This window comes from Ceratotherium simum, chromosome 1 (assembly GCF_057802395.1).
Source record: "Ceratotherium simum simum isolate JZ-2026a chromosome 1, ASM5780239v1, whole genome shotgun sequence".
Taxonomy (NCBI): domain Eukaryota; kingdom Metazoa; phylum Chordata; class Mammalia; order Perissodactyla; family Rhinocerotidae; genus Ceratotherium; species Ceratotherium simum.
In genome coordinates this window covers 96,578,068-96,598,209 of record NC_141900.1, presented here as the reverse complement: position 1 = coordinate 96,598,209, position 20,142 = coordinate 96,578,068, and the positions used below count along the sequence as shown (strand labels likewise).

General features: G+C 40.9%; 1 protein-coding gene across 4 annotated transcripts in view; it reads right to left on the bottom strand.

The window, feature by feature from the left end:
* Positions 1-19,835, bottom strand: part of MGAM (maltase-glucoamylase) — a 91,832-nt gene extending 71,997 nt beyond the window's left edge. The window contains exons 1-4 of one of the 4 annotated variants that reach the window (XR_015552438.1): positions 19,688-19,833; positions 19,218-19,263; positions 3,896-4,022; positions 2,044-2,210 (exon numbers count right to left, since the gene is read on the bottom strand). Coding sequence is in view for 3 of the 4 variants with exons in the window: in XM_087431910.1 (XP_087288036.1) it covers positions 2,044-2,210; positions 3,896-4,022 (294 nt within the window). In the remaining variant the exon portion in view is untranslated. Of the gene's footprint in view, positions 1-2,043; positions 2,211-3,895; positions 4,023-19,217; positions 19,264-19,687 lie in introns of all 4 variants that reach the window. The other 3 variants (XM_087431910.1, XM_087431896.1, XM_087431887.1) reach the window with 3 other exon arrangements.
* Positions 19,836-20,142: the final 307 nt, after the last annotated feature.

Below are 20,142 nucleotides of genomic sequence, written 5' to 3'. Positions count from 1 at the left end.
CCTATCTTCTTCTCTCTGTATTTCTAAGTTTTTTATTCTCTCTTTTCTTTGTTTCCCATTATGTGATTCCTTTCAGCCTTAAGTGGCCACTCCTAGCTACTGTGTTTCACATAAAAACCAACCTCCTCTACGTGACTTCCAAGGTCTTGCAAAATTTGAATCCACCTTTTCTCTTCAGCCTCATTTCTTCCTACTCCAAGCAGGCAAGTGTCTTCACTAATCCAGGAGAAGGTTATGTTCATTTCAGTCAGGGTAAGATGCTAGATAAACGGGATTGAATACTACAACAGTCTTGGTAAGGTAAATTGGTCTAACTGGGATTCCTTCCGACCTTAGCGGGCTTGCCATCCAGGCTGCTGCCCTTCTGTGCCATAACACCTGGTCAGGCCACTGCTTTGTCCTTTCCTGGGGATTCTTGATCCTTAACTATTTACCAGTTGGACCTCTCTCTTGCCTTCAACACAGCCTCTGGACTTCCTGACTAGTTTTGTTCTAATACTCTGCTCCAAAATGCAGTTCCTAGACGTTTATTCTTCTCCAAGGTATTTATCTGGCTCTGGTTCCCTTCTGTGCCTTAACTTTCAGCTTCCCCACAACCCTAGTCCATCATATCCTATGGTTGACCTCTCATCTGTCCTCTCTTTGCTGCCTTAGTTCTCTCTGACTCGGCATCTACGCCATTTCAGTCAATACCAAAGGGTCAAGTTGTAACATTTCCCACTTTCCACAGTTCCCATCTCTGTAACTTTGTCCATGCTATGGGCTGAATGTGTCCCCAGAAAAGATATGTTGAAGTGTTATTCCTGAGTACCTCAGAATGTGATCTTATTTGGGAATAGAATTGTTGCAGATATAATTAGTTAAGATGAGATCATACTGGAGTAGAGTGGGCCCTTAATCCAATATGTCCTTATAAAAATGGCAAATTTGGATACACACATATATAGGGACAATGCCATGTGAAGATGGAGGCAGAGATTGGAGTGATGCAGCTATAAGTCAAGGAATGCCAAGGATTGGTGGTGGTCACCAGAAGCTAAGAGAGAGGCATGGAACAGATTCTTCCTCAGAGCCCTCAAAAGGAACCAACCCCGCCAACACTCTGATTTTGGACTTCTGGCTTCCAGAAGTATGAGGGGAAAATAGAAAAAAAAATGCCTTTTGGTATTAGGACCTTTAGACAAACCAAAATAGTAACTCTCAAAAACATCACAGATTATTCCAGCCTATTAACAATAGGATGGCTACAGAGATAAACGTGCAAGTGCTCCATGCCCAAGCATCACGTGCAACAAGCATCCTTTCTATGTCTGATACAAATCTGCTGTTCATGTCAGTGGACTTCACTCAGAAGACTGCAATTTGTTTTCATTCATTCTCAATGTGAAAAGGGATGGTTATGGTGTGTGCAATGTATTTATAATCATAATGTTCAGCAGGACTTCAGCTGACAATCAAGATACACTGCTCTAAAGTAAATACTCAGATGCTTGCACTATCTTTAATCTGGTATTTATTATCTTCTTTCTTCCAAAACATGGCTCTTGAGACTTTGTCCTTATTTTAAATACTGTTTTATGCATGTAGATGACTTTTTATTGAAGATCCTAGATAACCTTTTGGAATTGTGAAAGGAGAAAGAGAGATAGACAGAGAGAAGGCAAGAAACAGAGGCAGTAACAGAGTCAGAGAGAACTAGTGACTAAGCAGTGTTGCCAGATAAAAGACAAATACATTTTTAGTATAAGTAAGTCCCAAGTCTTGCGTGGAATATACTTATGCTAAGAACTTATTCATTGTTTATCTGAAATTGAAATTTAACCGGGCAACCTGTACTTCTATTTGCTGAATCTGTCAATTCAAGGGAATTTTCCAGCTCTTCCTCTCACAAAGCTGCACTGTCACACAAGCATGGATACAGGATTACTTTTCCTGAGCCACCAATAGGTGAAAGGCAAACAGCTCTCTGGGAAAATAGAAAAAAAAAAAAAACCTATCCAATGGCATAAACTCGTAAATGAAAACAAGATCCATAACTCAAACCTTTGTTGGTGGCTGGTCAGGGATGCAGTTTATCCGTTCCGATTCATCTACCACTGGGCACTCAGAAGAAGCAGGGGTGGTGCTTGTCCCAGGGTCTGCAGTAACTGTCCTCCCATGACCTGGGGTAACTGTCGTCCCAGGACCTGGGGTAACTGTCGCCCCAGGATCTAGAATTATCCCAAAAGCAAACAGAAAATGACTATCAGACAGATTTAATGTCACAGGCATTCAATATCCCCATAGTTCTCAACATTTCCAATTATATGGACTCCATGACTGATTGGGCTTCACTCTGATGGCCGTGAAGTGTAAGCATTCACTTTATAAAGGCTCATTTTGTTCTTGCTGACTGTATGTATCTTTCTGTCTACCTGAATCATCTGCTTCTACCCCCAAGGCTCTCCCATATGAGATAGTGCATACAAGGGTAAGGAGTTCGACTCCACCATTAGATTGGCAGCTCACCAAGGTGGGGACCAAATCTACCTTCTCTAGTCCAGGGGTCATCAAACTTTGTCCTGTGGGCCAGATCAAGTCACAGTCTGATTTTTAAACGAAGTATTGCTGGAACACAGCCACATCCAGTTTTTCATGTATTGTCTATAGCAGCTTTCGCACTGTAATGGCAGAATTAAGTAGGTAGGACAGAGACTGTATGGCCCACAAAATCTAAAGTATTAAGTATCTGGCCCTTTACAGAAAAGTCTACAGACTCTGCTTTGGTCATTTACTTCCTCCCCCAGCAGCTGGTTCACAATGTTTACGCACAGAACATGCGCAGAATATGTTGTTATCTTGAATGTTACCACCCTAATCATAATAACCTCAATTCTGCTTGTTCAGTCAACAGGCAATCCCTCAACAAGGAACACTTCTAAGTGACGGCAAGTGTAAAGTCTCATATGACAAAATATAAAAAGAGAGCCCACCAACCTAGAAATTTGCAGTTAGAAACTATCCCAGGACTTTGATTCAGATTTAAAAATCAGTAAAATAAAAAAGGCAGGTTTATTTCATTCTGAAATAAAGAAGTAAGATCTCTTTAAGGCACTCTACAAGAAGTTAATAACAACATTAAGACAAAACAATGAGGCTTTTAATTATTTTCTTTTCATTAGGGTTTCCAATTCAAAGGTGGATTAAAAGAACTCCATATTTGTGCCAGTCTCTGCATAAGGATTTTAGTTCCATCTTCAGGATCATAGAATTTTATGAGTTGAACGACCTTTGAGATTATTTAATGTAACTTCCCACAGAAGGAGAAAGCACATGCCTGGGAATGAGGTAGAGGGGCAAAGGTTTTCCTCTAGCCACATACCGCTCTTCGTTGCCTGCTTCACCTAGGGAGCTGCTCCTAGATGAACCCCAGATAAGAAATCACAGATAACTCAGCACAACACAGCCCTATTTTAGAACAAAACAGTTCAATAAACTTTTATTAAAGTAACTCTGGTAGTTGTCACTCAAAGAACTGAACTTTGGCCTAAAACACTTTAATTTATTATATACTTATTTGACTGCCTTTCATGTAAGGGTATTGTTAATTATTATTGTTGACAGAATTAGGATTATTCAATGAAATTCAGCAAATATATTCCAGTGTCAATTGCGGAATACTTCACTATACTAATTGGGAAATGAAAGTGTCAGAATTTCAGACTACAGTGAGTACCTATGGAGCCGCCACAGTTTTAGTTAGGTGCTCCCCAACACACATACAACCCACACACACACGTGCGTGCACACACACACTCACACCAATGAACACGAAAGCATCACCTTCCTGCCATTTATGTGGTTTTTGCTCTGATAAGACAACATAGGGAGAGAGAACACCAGAGTTCCTCGTTACCTTTTGATTCCAAGGAATCTCTAGCCGAAAGCACAAATAGAGGAATAGTGATGATAAACACCACAAGCAGAAGTACACTGAGCATAAGCTCCAAAGTAGTGAAATTTTTCCACTTCTTTCCTGCCATCTGTAAAAAAAGAGAGAAAAAAAATTAGAGTTGAGTTTTATTTACTATATAGCTAGTAAATTTTTCAATGAAAAATCTCGAATATATACTTAAGTAGAATGAATCACATAACAAACCCCCCGTATAGCCATCATTAGAAGACATATAAAATCTAGCAGATTCTCTCTTTTTTTTAATGTTAACAGCCATTGGTGAGCATTTCTTAGATCTATTATTCCATTAGGAGTGGTGACATAGTGATACTATAATTCTATCATTCTTTATTCATTTAGTGGATGAAACATTCCTATAGAGAGAAATTTCCCCTTATCTGTTATGTGGCTCACAAAGGTGCAGTTCATATAGGAAAGATAGGATAAATGACAGCTATTAAATCAGGGACCACTGGGATTGTCAGTGTTCCCAGGACTCTGTGCAGACTTCCTTAGTCTCTGACCAGGAAGGCACAGACCACATTTAAGGTTTTTTCCTGGCACTGAGTTAACCACCATGCACATACTCAAATGAGGATTATGCCTCACATGCAGTCCTTTCTGGAAATCTTCCTCAGTGCACCTGTTTTAGGACTTTGTCCTTTTCTAGGGACAATTCTGATACTGACTGAGTTGTGACACTATCCTCCATCGGTAGCAGGTAACACAAATTCCCCATCACTTGCTCCACATCCTTCCCCTGGTTGCCCCAGATATCACAGCATTTAGCACCTCCTTCCTCTGACTCCACTTCTGTCATTCTTTAGAAAGCTCGTCCTTTGCAGTCAACATTCTGTATTCTCTCTCAAACATTAAACAAAATATATCCATTAGTCACTTGTGCCTAATTCCAACAGCATTTTTTATAGATAACGTTTACTGTCTTTGAAAGGGAAAGTTTGACGTTTCATGCCTTTGGCTTAGCTAAATTCTGAGAATGCCTGGGATACCCTGTCTGTTAACCTAGGATAGCAACATCCTATGCTGATTGCATTTTATATGCACAACAACACTGAGATATAAGAATGGCCAGGCTAATTTTTCCATTGGACAGATGAAAGGACTAAGGTGTTGTGTGCTTTAATGACACGCGCCCAAAGCTCAGGACAAGTCAATGGGAAAATTAGGGGTCCTGACTTCCACTTTAGGGATTCTCCTCATGACCTCACTTTCTGTTAGGTAAGGGCACACTCTGTCTTTCATGTTTTCTGTGAGAATGTATCTCTATGGACACAATATAGCACTTCTCCAAAAGCATGAGAAACTACGTAGACCCATACTATAATGCAGAAATCTGCCACTCAATAGGGAGTGAAGCCTACAGCAAGTCAAAATCAATTCAAAAGCCAGAATGGAGGGAGAAATTTCTCATAAAGCTATATAAAATCTTATATAGAAGAAGTAAAATAAATTCATTGTCAAGTTGGGTCATGTGATGGAATGATTTCTAAAATGAGTTTCATGATCTAACTAGCTTCTTGTATCTCCTTAAGTTATAGGAGATTGTACATTAGAGTATCTAGAATCAGACATAAGAAAAGTGTAAAGTAAAAGGAGAGAGAAGACAGCAGAAGGAGCAGAATTATCTACGTGAATGGGGCCACTGGTTTTGAGGCCTCACAAGCTTGTAATGGCTTCCATTGCTTATGAGACTAAATGGCGTCATCTACAATCTAACTCTTAAGAATCGTTGTAGCTAAGTTTTTGGGCTTCTATGTGCCATGTATTTCCCAGACATTATCAGTCATCCTCATAAACCTGAAATGCAGGTATTATTCATCTCCATTTTACAAGGTAGGAAACAGAGGTCAGAAATGTGTAAAACTTGTCAGCAACCCCAGAGAAATGATGGAGCTGAAATTTGCTCCTAGTCTATGCTTCAAAGACACTTATTTTCATGACTACATCAAAGCACACACCCTCCTCCAGCCCCATCTTCTCCACTTATCAGAATGTGTTCCTCCAGTTCAAACAATATCTCCTCCAGGGTTTAAAATTAATAGCCCTCCCTTGCTCTCTTGCTCCCAAGCACTCTATCTTATCTATATTTATAACTCTAAGGAGAATCTGTCTTTCCCTACTAACTTTTAAGCTACCAGAGGCCAAGGAGTGAGAGTATCTTACCCCTCCCTGAGTTATCCTTCTCAGCCTGAGAGCCTGCAATACTGATTCCCTCCACTCTGTGGGCAGCTGAGTGGGGCCAGGCAGAGAATCCAGGGCCAGTCTTCTGCTGAGAGTTGTCTCCTCTGGAAATCCAGATCTCTTCCATTTAGCCTAGACATGCCAACGTGATTTTCTTTGTGCTCTATGATGTGAAAAATGTTGGGAAGAGCTCCACAATGCTTCCCTGGATGCTACCTGGCAGGTGCTATACATGAGTATTTGTTGATTTGGGAGCAAGATTGAGTAGAACATAAGCACAAGATCCTTTGTGTCATATGTGCACTGCAGTGTCCTCATTCCTCTTTCCCAAAAGAAAAGGGGAGGATGAAATGGGAAATAGCGTGCCTTCATCCCAGGAACCTCACCAGTAACCATAGGAGTACAAGTGAAAAAGGAAGAAAAAAGAAAATTTGGATTTAAAAAATAACATAAATTAGACAGCATTTTTTTATTTTATTTATTTTAGAAGAGGATTGACTTCAAAGTTTTTTTTTCCCCCGAGCTAACATCTGTGCCAATCTTCCTCTATTTTATATGTGGGTTGCCACCACAGCATGGTTGATGAGTGGTGTAGGTCTGCGCCCGGGAACCCACGAACCCGAGCCGCCAAAGCAGAGTGCATCAAACTTAACTGCTAGACCATGGGGCCGGCCCCCAAGGTTTCTTTAAATCAGTAATTTTCAAAATATGACGGAGAGGTACATCAATATCTCTGGAGAGGCTTTTTCAGAACATATAGCCCCCTCCTTCTCCGTATGACCTTGGCAAATATTGCTCATAAGTGTAATAGCCTTTATATGAGTTGTAACATAAAAAGAAATAGTTGAAAACCATCTTTTTATAAATAGAATATACACTAGTAAATGCACTTCCTGGAAAACAATACTCTTCACAGCCCCTTTACAAGCCCAACCACAGCTGAACACTGGCCCACATCCCTCTCCGGCTCTCTGTACTCTCCACTCCTAGCTCAGGGCCTGGTGGTCTCTCTGGGCAGGACTGCCCCCAATTCCACTACAGACCTCCTCACCCAAGCTAATTATGAGCTGAAGTCACCTCTGCTCTGATATACCCAACACAGTGGACCTGTCTGCTTTTCTTCTTCCATATTGTTACAGAGTCATTTTATTTGGTACATCTTTACTAGAATGTCAGTGGAAGTTTGGAAAGGAAAAAGGGTAAAATCCTGTGATCAGTCTGCCAACTTGAACCCTTCTATATAGGTTTTAAAAGTTCCCCAGATGACTTTGATATTCTCTGCTGTTTGAATTCACTTTGGGAATTTTGAGTTCATTGGTGGATTTAACAATACTGTACAACATTATCCTATGGGGGGGCAGGTATAAATTGATGACAGTGAAATGAGGGACAAAAATGAAGTAGGAGATGGTAATAAGGAAAAATAAAACAGCATATTTGGAGAAAGTGGTGGGGGATGGGTGGCCCTTGTGAGAGTTTTCAACCCATCAAAACACCCCTCCCAACACCTCCAGTATATCAAGCGCCTTTTCTAATCCCAGCTCATTTATAACCAAGGATGTTTTCCTAAGGCTTTTTCCCTGAACATATGTCTACTGCCTTAGGTTTACAATGCTCTTTTTCTCCCTCAAATTGTGAGCTCCCAGGCTATGAGAATTATGCTTGCTTCTTCATCTTCAATGTCCTAAGTACCTACTAGCAGAATCTGCATAATCAATACTTATTGACTAATAAGTATTGACCAATAAGTAACATTTTACTTCCTGATTGAATATTTACAAAATACCCAAATTCTTCCTAATTATCGTAGACCATAAAGATATTTCGGAGGATAAAATGATGGCACCTGCCTTAAGCGAGCTTCAAGTCCAATACTGTTATTTCTTTCTACATAATAAAAGCCATGTATGGTAGAAAGAGTATTCTTTCTTGAGAATCAGAAGACCTGAATTTTATTCCTCATTCTGAAAACAACAAGCCAGATGACCTTGGGAAATTTATGTATGTCTTCCGATTCTCAGTTTCCTCATTTACAAATTAAAGAAGTTGAACCAGAACATCTATAAAATTCATACCCGCTTTTAATATGTCATTTTTGAGTGAGTCACGCAAATTGCTTGCTTCTTTACTCCTCTCTTTCACAAAAGATGCCTGTGCTAAATATTTCATTAGTTTTCTCATTCTCTGTCGTGTCCCCAAGTTCTCCTGCTAAGAACAAGAGCAAGCTAAATAGAGCACAAGAAGACTTAAACTGGATTTCCAGTCCTAACATTTTTTGCTGTGGTAGCCAAATAAATTTACTTCACATTCTTGAGTCTCAATTTTCTAACCTGTAAAGATGGAACTAATAATGTCTATTGTTATTATTACCTATTGTCACCTTCTTCCTGTGAGACTCAAATAAAAACACTTTAAATAATAAAAGATAACACATCATTACGTTATCATTTACCATAGAGAAGATAGTTTGTGGGTCCTGGGTAAGAAACAGCACGTTCCTAAGAAATCCTTCAATCTCACTTTTCATGAGTGTGGCTGCACCTCACTCAGCGTTGTGAAGTGGCAGATGCACATTCCTGGCCACTGCCCTTATGAATGTGTTCTGATACAACCTCTTATCCGCTAAGTGCTCTATGGCCCCTGTGTCAGGTGACTCACTTGTTATCTGAGACACAAAGTGTAGAAAACGGCAAAGAAACAGGAGAAGTCCTGAGCAGCAGACTTGCCCATTTAAGGCCCACTTTCTCCACCAACCCACCCACTGCTCCACTCCCAGGCTGCCTTGTGAATCACACTACCTTTACTCAAAAAGCGCATCCCCTCACTTCTTCCCTCAGGCCTTAATTCAAAACTCCCCAGCTTGGGAATCTTAAATCCTCAGCTCATCCTTAATGTTTGATATCTCTTTGTAGCCTCATTCTCCATCCAATCAATGTGCACTCACACAACCTCCACATTCTCCTTCAGGCTGCTTCAGACAGAAGCAGCCTTCCTCAGTCCTTTGTCCAAGCGTGAATTGCCAACAGGATTTGCTTCTCATACATTGATGAGAAATTGCTGTTTGTCAACGTAACGCTTTCTTACTATGCAAAAGGAAATGGGGCTGTACCTTTCTCTACAAGGATTGCCTTGTTTTTTCTAAAATAAATTACCTAACTCTAATCTTTCTTACCTGTCCTGTCCCCAGTACCTCACATTCCCAAAGGCTTTATAAAATATACCATAATATTAATCCTGCATATAAAATCCTATATAATTAATAACTTTTCATGCCTGGTATAACTAAATTAACTAATGAAGTAAGGAGTGGACTCATGTTCACTGGCAAGGAGAGGAGTTATCAGAATGCCCATTGAAGTGATCACGTCTCCTTTTCTTTGGTGGTTGCTAACAGTTGTGAGATGGGAGATTTTTCTTTATACCGATATTTATAATTTTTCCAAATGTTTATTAACACACTATGTTAGACACTAAGAAGAAAAAGGCACCCACACATTGCTAGTCAAACCATAAACACCATGTGCTGAATGAAGATTTGGCAAAAACTATTAAAGTTACTTACACCCATAATCTGGAATTCCATTTACAGAAATTTAGCCCATCAATACATTTGCATATGTGGGAAGCAATGTATGTCCAGATAAAGGTTTTTCTTTGTAGCATGACATATAACAGCAAAAGATTGAGAATAATGTAGATAACCACACAGAGAGAACTGAGTAAAATGTGAAATAAAATAAAATTCAATATTATTCAAAATCGTGATAGGGTGATTTTAAAAAAATAAAAAGGTCCAAAAATTCTTTGCTACTGCTCTCTTCAAGAGGTGGGGGCAAGCCTCCATTCTTCACCCCTTGAGAGTAGTCTGGTCTTAGTGATTCATTTCTCACAAAAGGAATATGGCAGAGGCGATGGTGTGCAACTCTCAAGATGAAGGTGTTAAAGCTTCTTTCTTCCATGTTCTGTTGGATCACTTCCTTCCTCTTTTTCTTGGATCATTCCTGGAGAAGCCAGCTGCCGTGTCATAATGACATTCAAGCAGGCCTATGAAAAGGACCAACAGCCACCAAGGAACTGAGGTCTTTTGCCAACAGCCATGTGAGTGAGGCATCTCAGAAGTGGACCCTCCAACCCAAGTCAAGCCTTCACGTGACTGCAGTTCCAGGCAACATCTTGGCTGCAATCTCATGAGAGACCCTGAAACAGAACCACTCAGCTAAGCTGTTCCCACATTCCTAACCCATAGAAAATGTGAGATAATAAATGTTTATTGTTTCAAGCTGTTAAGTTTTGGGGTAATTTGTTACACAGCAACAGGTAATTAATACACATCGTTAAATATGACTTTTAAATAAAATATCATTTGCATTTTTTTAAAATCAGTTTGCCTCTTATCAAAAGTCCTTTAGCATCATATATTCAAATATGGCTACCTGCTCTATAGAATAATACTAATTACTTTCTAGCTATAGAAGAGAAACATTTCCTTAAACCTTAAGAAAAAAAAACCCTCATTGGCATCATCTGATTGACCTTACTCACTGAATTACAAGGATCTTGATAGTGAAACCTACAATCTCAATTAGGAATGGAATTTAGGAAAATGCAAGATCAAGAAAAATGGCAGAAGGCAAACAGAATAGGAAGTAATTTAAATAGCTTTAACAAGAAAAAATGTTTAAAAAAACTGCTACTTGGCAGTCTGTCATCAGTCCTCGAATATTCTATTTCATAAGACAAACATAAACTGCAATTTTAATGGTAATGATAAGTATAGCTAATAATGATTCAGCAAATGTGCTAAAAGGTTTACATAATTTGTCACATGCAATCCTTATAACAACCCCAAGTTAGTTACTGCTACTAGCCCCACTTTCAAATGAGGAGATTAAGCTTCAGCAAGGTCAAATAACCTGCCTGATGTCACACAACTGATAAGGAGCAAAGCCACAATTTGAACATCTGCACTTTGGACTTCACAGCCAGAATTTCAACCACTACTCTATATTCTATGCTATAATGCCCCATATTGTACACCACCTTAGGCTTTTTGTGAGATTGGGGTCTTATCAAATAGTATCTGGGTCATTAACCAAGTACTTAGAATGTGCATAGCACTAGGTGAAGTGCTTACATGCCTAATTTCATTTCGTCCTCACAACCACCCTACAAGTAGAGACTGCAATTATCCCCATTTTACAAATAAGCTCACTGAGCCTGACAGAGGCTAGGTTGCCCAAGGTCCAGACCTCAGAGCCAGGCTTCAAACCAGGCAATCTGAATCCAAACCCACCTTCCACAACATGATGCAAATACAGAAAACTTATAAATTCATGAACAATCAAGGTTTCTAAATTGAGAGGAGGTAGGATATACAGCAGACGCCTGGGTCCTTCCAAAGACAACCATTGGGTTAGAAGGCTTATGGAAATAAAAGGAAACAATTCTACAACATCTCAATTTCCATAGCAGCTGGGGGGTTTTAGAGTGGTTTTGTAAGCATCACTTACAATTAATTCACTTCTAGTTTATGAATCATGTTTTAAATTCTCCATGAGACCAAGGAGAAGGGGCTGCTGATGCACTTTATTCTCAGGTTTATTCATCATTGAGTTATCAATGCCGTGTCTCTGGAGGAACGGGAATCTGACTGCACATCCAATTATTCACTCATTAATTATTTACGAAACTCCTACAATGTGCCAAGCATGCTTTCAGGAGTTGGCTACGCCAACAGCAAACAAAACAGACAAAAATTCTTGCCCTCATGGGACTTATGTTCCTGTGGGTAGAAAAAAGAGAAGATAAACAAAACAAATAAATATACAGCAGCTTAGACTGTGATAAGAGCTATGGAGAAAAATAAAGTGGACAGGAGGGAGATGAAGAATGTGGAGGTGAGGGGCGGCAATTTTAATTAGACTGGTCAGGGAAAATCTCACTGAAAAGGTGCAAATTATTACTATATATAAATTGTACAGATCCCAACAGTAATTTATTCCTCTTGAATTAAAATGGTTATATGAGTAACTGCCAAAGCTCATTTTCCTGGGGCTGTTATAATTATTTAGTAAAGTATTAGCTAAACCAGGCGGGGGCCCAAATTATTTAAATGGCTATCTAAATTAATTTGGAAAACCTAGATAATCAAACTTTCATCTTTTCTGAATTATAGCCAGTGTCTAATTTGCGTATGACTATCTAAGCCATTCTTTTAAAAATCCTTTGATAACACAGGCAGGCGATGGAGTGGGAAAGAAAGAGAGAGTCAGTTTTATGGAGACTGAGAACAACTTGCAAAGAGCACCCCAGTGAGTCACAGCTATTCCTCAAAAGTCCTGGGCAAAATTTGCTGGGTTGGTCCATTGTCGCCCAGCTACTTAGAGAATGTGAAGACAAAAAGTAGCTAATGGCCTTTTTTCTCCAAATCTAGTCATATCCAAAATGTAGAGATCTAACAGCCAGCTCTTACCCTACTCAGCTGTGTGACCTTGGAAAACCCGCTTAACCTCTCTGGGCTTCAATTTCCCCACCTGAACCACAAAGAGATCATCTCTAGAAGACATGTGACCTACTGCGACTGTAGCACCAGAGTATGAAAGGCTTATCTTTCTTATCACATTCCACAGCTACCTGCTGAATCAATTTTAAATGGGAAATTTCTTCTTCTAAGTCCTTCTACTCCCTAGTATTCCATGCTTACAGGGCAGTTTGTAAAGTAACTTTATTAGCTCATCAAAACTCATTTGTAAGAGAATGTTTGACAATAAAAAATCATTGGCCTCTTGTGTTAGCATTGAAATAGTGATGAGCTATCTTAAAACTAGGGTAAGGGGTAGAATGTCCTTGAATTTCATTTGGTCCCTGGTAGCACTTTGGCCCTACTCAGCACAACAAACCAAAGCCCAGCTCCCTCTCCATCCCACCCTGCCCGCCACATACACATTCACTACTCCACCCGTGACACCAGGGCCATAGACAGTTTGGAGAGCAGGAGGTCCCTTTAGCACATGAAAGCCACTGTTCAGACATATATCAGGAACCCGCTGGTCGCCTTTTCTAGAGAGATCCATGGGATTGATCCTGGCCTCCCTCTTTCCCCATAGTAACTCTTCCTTCCCACCTCAGTGGCCAGTCAGAAAAGAAATGCCCACATGTGTCTGACTGGACTCTAGCAACCAGTGAGCACCCAACCCTTTTTGATTAGATTTTACCAGAGAAGGGCCAGCGACAGTCCATCACCTTTCCCCCTACCCCTCGGCATTTCCATTCTATTTCGTACATGATACCCAGTCTAGATACTGTGTCTTTCCCTTCATAACCTCCTTCCAGACTCCACATGAAGTTTCTCACACTGCTCACTGCACACCAACACGTGTACACATCCCAATACTTCACACACACCCTTAGGCTCTTCCCTAGAATAATTCTTTATTTGTTCAATAAAGGCACCAGTGCACGGAGAGAGTCATCGATTTCTCAATTTCCCGACTATGATGGATTCTCTAATTACCACTTCTCAGTCACAACTCCACATCCTTTTAGAAAGAACGTCCCCGAAAGCTCCAATCCAGCTCTAAATTCTAGCTCCTTTCCCTCACTTCCCCCACCTCATCTCCCGAATCAGAAAGAATTTCTACTGGCAACCTCACCCAGAATATTAAGTCATTCATCACACCACACAGAGAGACACAGACACACAAGTTTAACAACAATAGGGCTTGTAGATTCAGCGTTGGTCCAGAAGAACACACACACACACACCAAGAAGAAAGATAAATGAGTAGAATTTTGTTTTATGTGTGTGTTTGTGTAATTTTGTGGTTTGTTGTTGATTTTTGGTGTGGTTAACAAATTAAAAAGGGTATTTTGGCTCACAGAGATCAGCATAAGTCCACGCACACTTGCACACACACACATCTACGTACAGCCGTTAAGTGAGTGCACAGTTTACAAACACACCTCCTCACCTCAGCAGCTGCTCCAGCTCTCTCTGAAGGATGGCCCGACAATAAAAGCAGAGGGGCACAGTCCACAGAGAGCAGCCACAGGCCTGGTAACCGGTTACTGTGTCAGTGTTGATTGATTTAAAATGCAAAGGACTGCCTAGCTTTCATTCTCAGGATCAGATTCGCTAGTTAATTAGTAATCCCTGTCTTCCTTTGAGGAGAACATCCCTAAGAGCCTGGAGCAAGAAGCGACCAGCCTGACCACTTCTAATGCCTCCAGGGGCTGAATGTTCATTCAGCAGTGAGGACACTCAAAGTGCCTGTAAAAGAACAGACCAACTCCAAGTATGGATGATAAAGTGCAAGAAATAAACAACCCCGTATCCCAGAAGAGCCCCTCTCTCCCAGTGACCTCTAATCTCTCAGGAACCGGGTGGCTTTTGGTGGCACAATCTGCTGATTTGCGTTTGAAGGAAATAGTTTTGAAAATGTTTTCAAAATAGTTTTCTTCCCTCTAGAAGAGGTGTCAAGCTTTTTTGTGCTATGAAGGCCCTTTGGCAGTTTGGGGCCTCCTATTGGGCTCTCTTAGAATTACATTCTTAAATGCGTGAGATAAAATATTTAAGGATACAAAGAAAGCCAATTCCATTGAATTATAGCTATTAGAATATTTTTTTAATTGCAATACAGTAATGCACGTGCTTCTTTAATGATGTGTTAACTAAAAAAACTAGCGGCAGCTACTGCAATCTCAATATAGTGTAATAGTACTTTGAGATTATCTCCAAAATATGAGATAACAGTAGCTGTGACCTCTCTTAGAACTACTGTGGTCTGTGGCTTAACTTTAAAATAATTAAAAGATATTTAATTATTAGCATAATTAAAAGACATGCTAAATTTCAGCTAGATTTTAGCAAAGAAAAAATACATAAATATTCTCCCCTTCCAAGTTCACCTACTCTCTGATTCTCATCCATGATCCCCAGGTCAGAACTCTGATCTACTGCTAGGCAGACTCTCTCTAAAGCAGGGCAGTGTCCTCTCCTAGGCACCGCTCCAAATGATCCCAGTGATCCATGAACCTGATGTTGCCCGTCCCCAAGGAAATAAGTACCAAAATTGAGGATTGGTGTTTAGAAGCTTTTATTGCAACTCGACAGAGAAATTTTATGTCCGTTGACCATAATAATTAAAAAATGGAGCTTGTATTTGTGTATATCTGGTTTTGGTTTATTTTATTTTGTTTTTGGTGAGGAAGATTGTCCCTAAGCTAACATCTGTGCCCATCTTCCTCTATTTTGTATCTGGGACGCCACCACAGCATGGCTTGATGAGCGGTGTATAGGTCTGCACCCAGGATCTGAACCTGCGAACCATAGGCTGCCAAAGAGGAGTATGTGAACTTAACCACTACGCCACCGGGCGGGACCTGTGTATATATCTGGTTTTTAATTTCATTTTTCTAGTAATTTATTTTTATTCTAACTTTACAAAAGTCACAGTCTGTGACATATCAGAAATTTAAAAAAAAAAAAAAAAAAAAAAAACCTGCTCTTTGCCACAGAGAGTTTAAAAAGCCCTACTCAACTGTTGCTACTTCCAGACATTTGCTTTTAAAGACCAGTGAAAATTCAGGAAAAATTTGGGCCAAGGGGCAACTGTGTATGTCACCTGGTAAATCAAAACAAAAGTCACCATCTATTATCACTGTCATTTCATAGCGGATATAGACTATTAAAATGGAGTCAACTTGGATGCCAGCCCGGTGGCGCAAGCGGCTAAGTGTGCACGTTCCGCTGTGGTGGCCCAGGGTTTGCTGGTTCGGATCCCGGGCACGCACAGACGCACAGCTTGTTAAGCCATGCTGTGGCGGCGTCCCATATAACGTGGAGGAAGATGGGCACGGATGTTAGCCCAGGGCCAGTCTCCCTCAGCAAAAAAGAGGAGGATTGGCATCGGATGTTAGCTCAGGCCTGGTCTTCCTCACACACAAAAAAAATAAATAAATAAAATAAAATGGAATCAACTTATCTTTTTGAAAAGTTCACTTCCTTGTCCTTATTTTTCTCATTTCACTGACCACCAGTGAAATAGCACAGAAACCAACAAAGTCTGCAGACCAGATATTGGGAACCACTGGTCAATTGTGTTTCCTTGGCATCACGTCAAAGAATTTGGAGCTAAAAGAGGAAGGAAAGTAAAACTGATGTGCACAGAGGTCTGTGGGCACCGAGGCTTTTAGCCTGCATTATCTCACTGGTATTCACCGTGGCCCAGCAGCAGCTGGGGTCTGAACTGCCATCCCAATGCTCATCCATTCAGCATCAGGGCCATGTGGACTGTTTGGTATTACCCCTAAAGAACTTTAAAGATCACCAAATATAGTCCGCTCATTTTACGGCTGAGGAAGCTGGGACCCAGGAGTTTTTGTGAGGTTTGCATGGGTGTAGTAACTAAAAGGCCCAGATCTGAAGTCGCGCTGACTTGAATGCAAACTCCAGGTCTGCTTGCCAGCTGGCGAAGCATAGTCAAGTTAAGCTCTGTTTCCTTAGCTTACATGGAGACAAAAATGGTACCTATCCAATCGAATTATAATCGATTAAACAACATAATACAAGTAAAAGACTTGGTGTTACACAATAGCTACTCAATAAGTGTCAGTTACAACTATGATTACGACGCATCTGCCACAGCTGTGACTGAAGCCCAAGGTGCCTTCAACTGAGCCAATACTCCCTTCTCCCCTAAATCAGGATTCTGAACTGAGTAGGCACTCATTAATATTTAGAAAAGAAAAATGATCAAGCACCCACTTTGTGCAAAGCCCTGTACTACATACTGACATCTATGATGTTGCCTGACTGTGGTGGTTTAAAAATTTAACTCCTGGATTAAAAAAGGAGACCATTCAGGTGAGACCAAGGTACAAGGACTGTGGGGCCCAGCGTGGTTTGCTTTCCTGGTGACACAGCCTTACCTGGGCCTGTGAATGTCAGGAAAACACATCTATTTGGGAGCCTGGGAGGCCATGCAAATGTGAGAAGCAGTATCATGATGACAAGAGCTCCTCCTCCCCATTCCCCAGACACCACTCTTCCCCAGATCTGCGTGACCCATTGTTGGATCAGGCGTTAGCTCCTGGGCCGCCTCCTTGCTTCCAACCCCCAAAACACAACAATAACCGCTTGCTAAACACAAGTCAGTTCAACTTATAGTTACTATATGTGTACTATAAACAAGGCACTGTCAGAATAGCAATAACAGCAACATTTTTGGAAAGCTCACTATCCCCTGTGCATTATGTTAAATGATTCACATGCATAATTTCACTCCCTCCTCTTAACAACACTATGAGGTAGATATTGTTATTATCCCAGATCTGCAGATGAGAAATCTGAGTTGCAAAGAGCAACTTGCCCAAGGTTATGTAATTAATAAGAGGTGAAACCAGAACGTAAAGCCAGGCAGTCTGGTCAAGCCTATGTTTGAACAAAAATATGAGTGACACCCCAAAACCTCACAGCCAAGAGAATGTAAGAAGTCAAATGGCTATGATATGAAAGAGAAGACAGCACCTACAAATGCTACTGGAAACAGAAGACACACAAGTGGCAGGCACAGGAAAGAAATCAAAGGTGTAGATAGATGGAAGTGGGAGAGAAAGAGAGAAGGAGAGACATTTGGGGCAGGGATCAGCATAAGCAAGGCACAGAGGTAAGAAGGAACAGGACTGATCTGGAAACTGCAGCAAAAAGATACAGACAGGGAAGACAGCCGTGGGAAAGTCAGGGATGCTGTTGGTAAAGCACGCTGGAGGCTCATCGTGTCAGCAGAAGCCTTCCGCCAGCAACAGGGACCCACTACAGGTAAGAAACTGCCCAGAGCTGTCATAAACACGAAATGGATTTCTGAGCTCTCTGCCTAGTACTCAAAATGCTGGATTATCTGTCATTTTGAGTCTTCACTCCGAATATTACTTCACCCCACACCTCTAAACAGAACTAGTACATATCCTTGGGGAACTCTGGAAGCTGTACCAGCTGCCTGTCCATCGATAACACAAAAGAGATCCTGAGATCCTCCGGAGGCACTCCTTAAAGACCGAGGGACAACAAGTCACATTGTCAAGGTGAGTGAGAACCCCTGTCTCCCCCTGTGCCAACCTTCCCTAAACAAAACTTATTCAGGTTTCTGTTCTAAAACCTAAAATAGTCATTGTCTATTCTTCAGGACAAATTCAAACTCTTCTTTCTCTCTCTACGGCCTTCTTTATCATTCTTGACTCTAATATTCCAATGTTTGTTCACTATTCACCAATCAACTTGGCTCATTGCTGCTTCTGCATATTTGCTTAAGGGGGGCCCTCCACCAGAAATGTCTACTCCCTCTGTTTTCCTATGCAAACCCCTCTCCTATTGCAAAGCCAAACTCACTTTGTCATGAAATTTCTCCAAATACTCAATTCATGTTGATGTTTCCCCTTTCCTGAACTACTGGAGTAACCGTACATTCAAGAATATATTTCTATTTCATAGGTATAGATATCCCAAAGTGCTCAGAGGTGTGCTGGCCACTCATCAAGTCGCTGCTGGCCAGTTCCCTCAAACTCTCTATCAAAGCCAGATCCACCTGAGGAGCCTATTCTGACCACTGAGCTGAGAGGGGACAGCTGAGCACCAGCGTGTGTTCTCCATCCTCCTAGCATTGAACATGAGTTAACAGATTCTCCCTTCCCAAAATAAAATCCTTATAGAAATAAGATACTCATCTGTCTAGATTTTACCAACAATAGACTCTGGGTGGGTTAGATGACTGAAAGTACCCCTAAGAGCCTATTTATCTGAAACAGCTGAATATAACATTTATATCAAGATAAGTCATTTCTTGGAGAGTGTTTCGTGTTAAATCTTCAGATGGTGGTTTAATGGTCCCCCGTAAGGTGTCATAGAAAGAGCATGGGGTTTGGAATCAAACTAGCCTGGGCTTGAATATCATATTCTCTACTTACTTGCTACAGACCTTGGGCAGTCATTTAAATTTTTTGAAGCTCAGCTGCCTTCTCTGTAAATTAGGAGTGATAATATGCATGGCATCATATTATTTTGAGCTGAAGTTGAAATAATAAGTACCTGACATCCAATGTCAGCTTCCCAATCCCTCCTCGACTTGTCTTTCCTGAAAATAAAGTCAAATAAAATATAGCAAGCAGTATCATTAGCTTAAATTCCATTAAGAATTCCTCCTCCAGTTCATCAACGCCCAGGAACAGCCTCACTAGATTGGGCTGGAGGAGGCAGTCTCTTCCATCCATAGACCACTGATGGACAAGGAGAGAGCAGCCGTGCCTCCCACACTGAACTGATTCCACAGGCCATTGGAGGAAAGCCAGGCCTAGCTCATCACTTTGTTCTACATGACTCTTTAACACCCTCTCTTCCTCTCCCTCCCACTCTCCCTCTCCCCCCTCTTTCTCTCTCTCACAGACATGAACACACACACTACATCACAGCACACTGCTCACACTCACACACCTTCTACACCCCTTTCTATCACAAGTCATCTCTCACAGTCTCCATAGCCTGTAAACTTTAAATTGTACCTCTTTCTTTTTATTGCAGCTGAGTTGATTTTCCTTCCTTTGCCCCAAATATAAGCTCTTCACATCAGAGGCTACCTGAAAAGGGAGAAATGGAGTTGTTTGGGGTAGGAGTAATTTCTCCACCTAGAAATGTTCAGAGGAAGGTGAGAGTAGAAGTGACTTATACTGAGCGTTACAGCATTTCCTGCCCTTGTGAAATATCTATTATTTCACAGTTTTACACTGCCTTCCACCCTTTCCTACCTCTTATCCCCACACTCAGGAACACGTGCACACACAGGTGTGAGTTCAAGGACAGAGTTTTAGGAATAATACATTACCTGATATTCACATTAGTAATAAAACTTTGCATTTGTGTAACACCTTGCAGTTTTCAGAGCAGTATAATCTATAATCACAACAACCCTATGAGATAGGGTAGGTATTTTTAATCCCCATGTATAAATGAGGAAGCA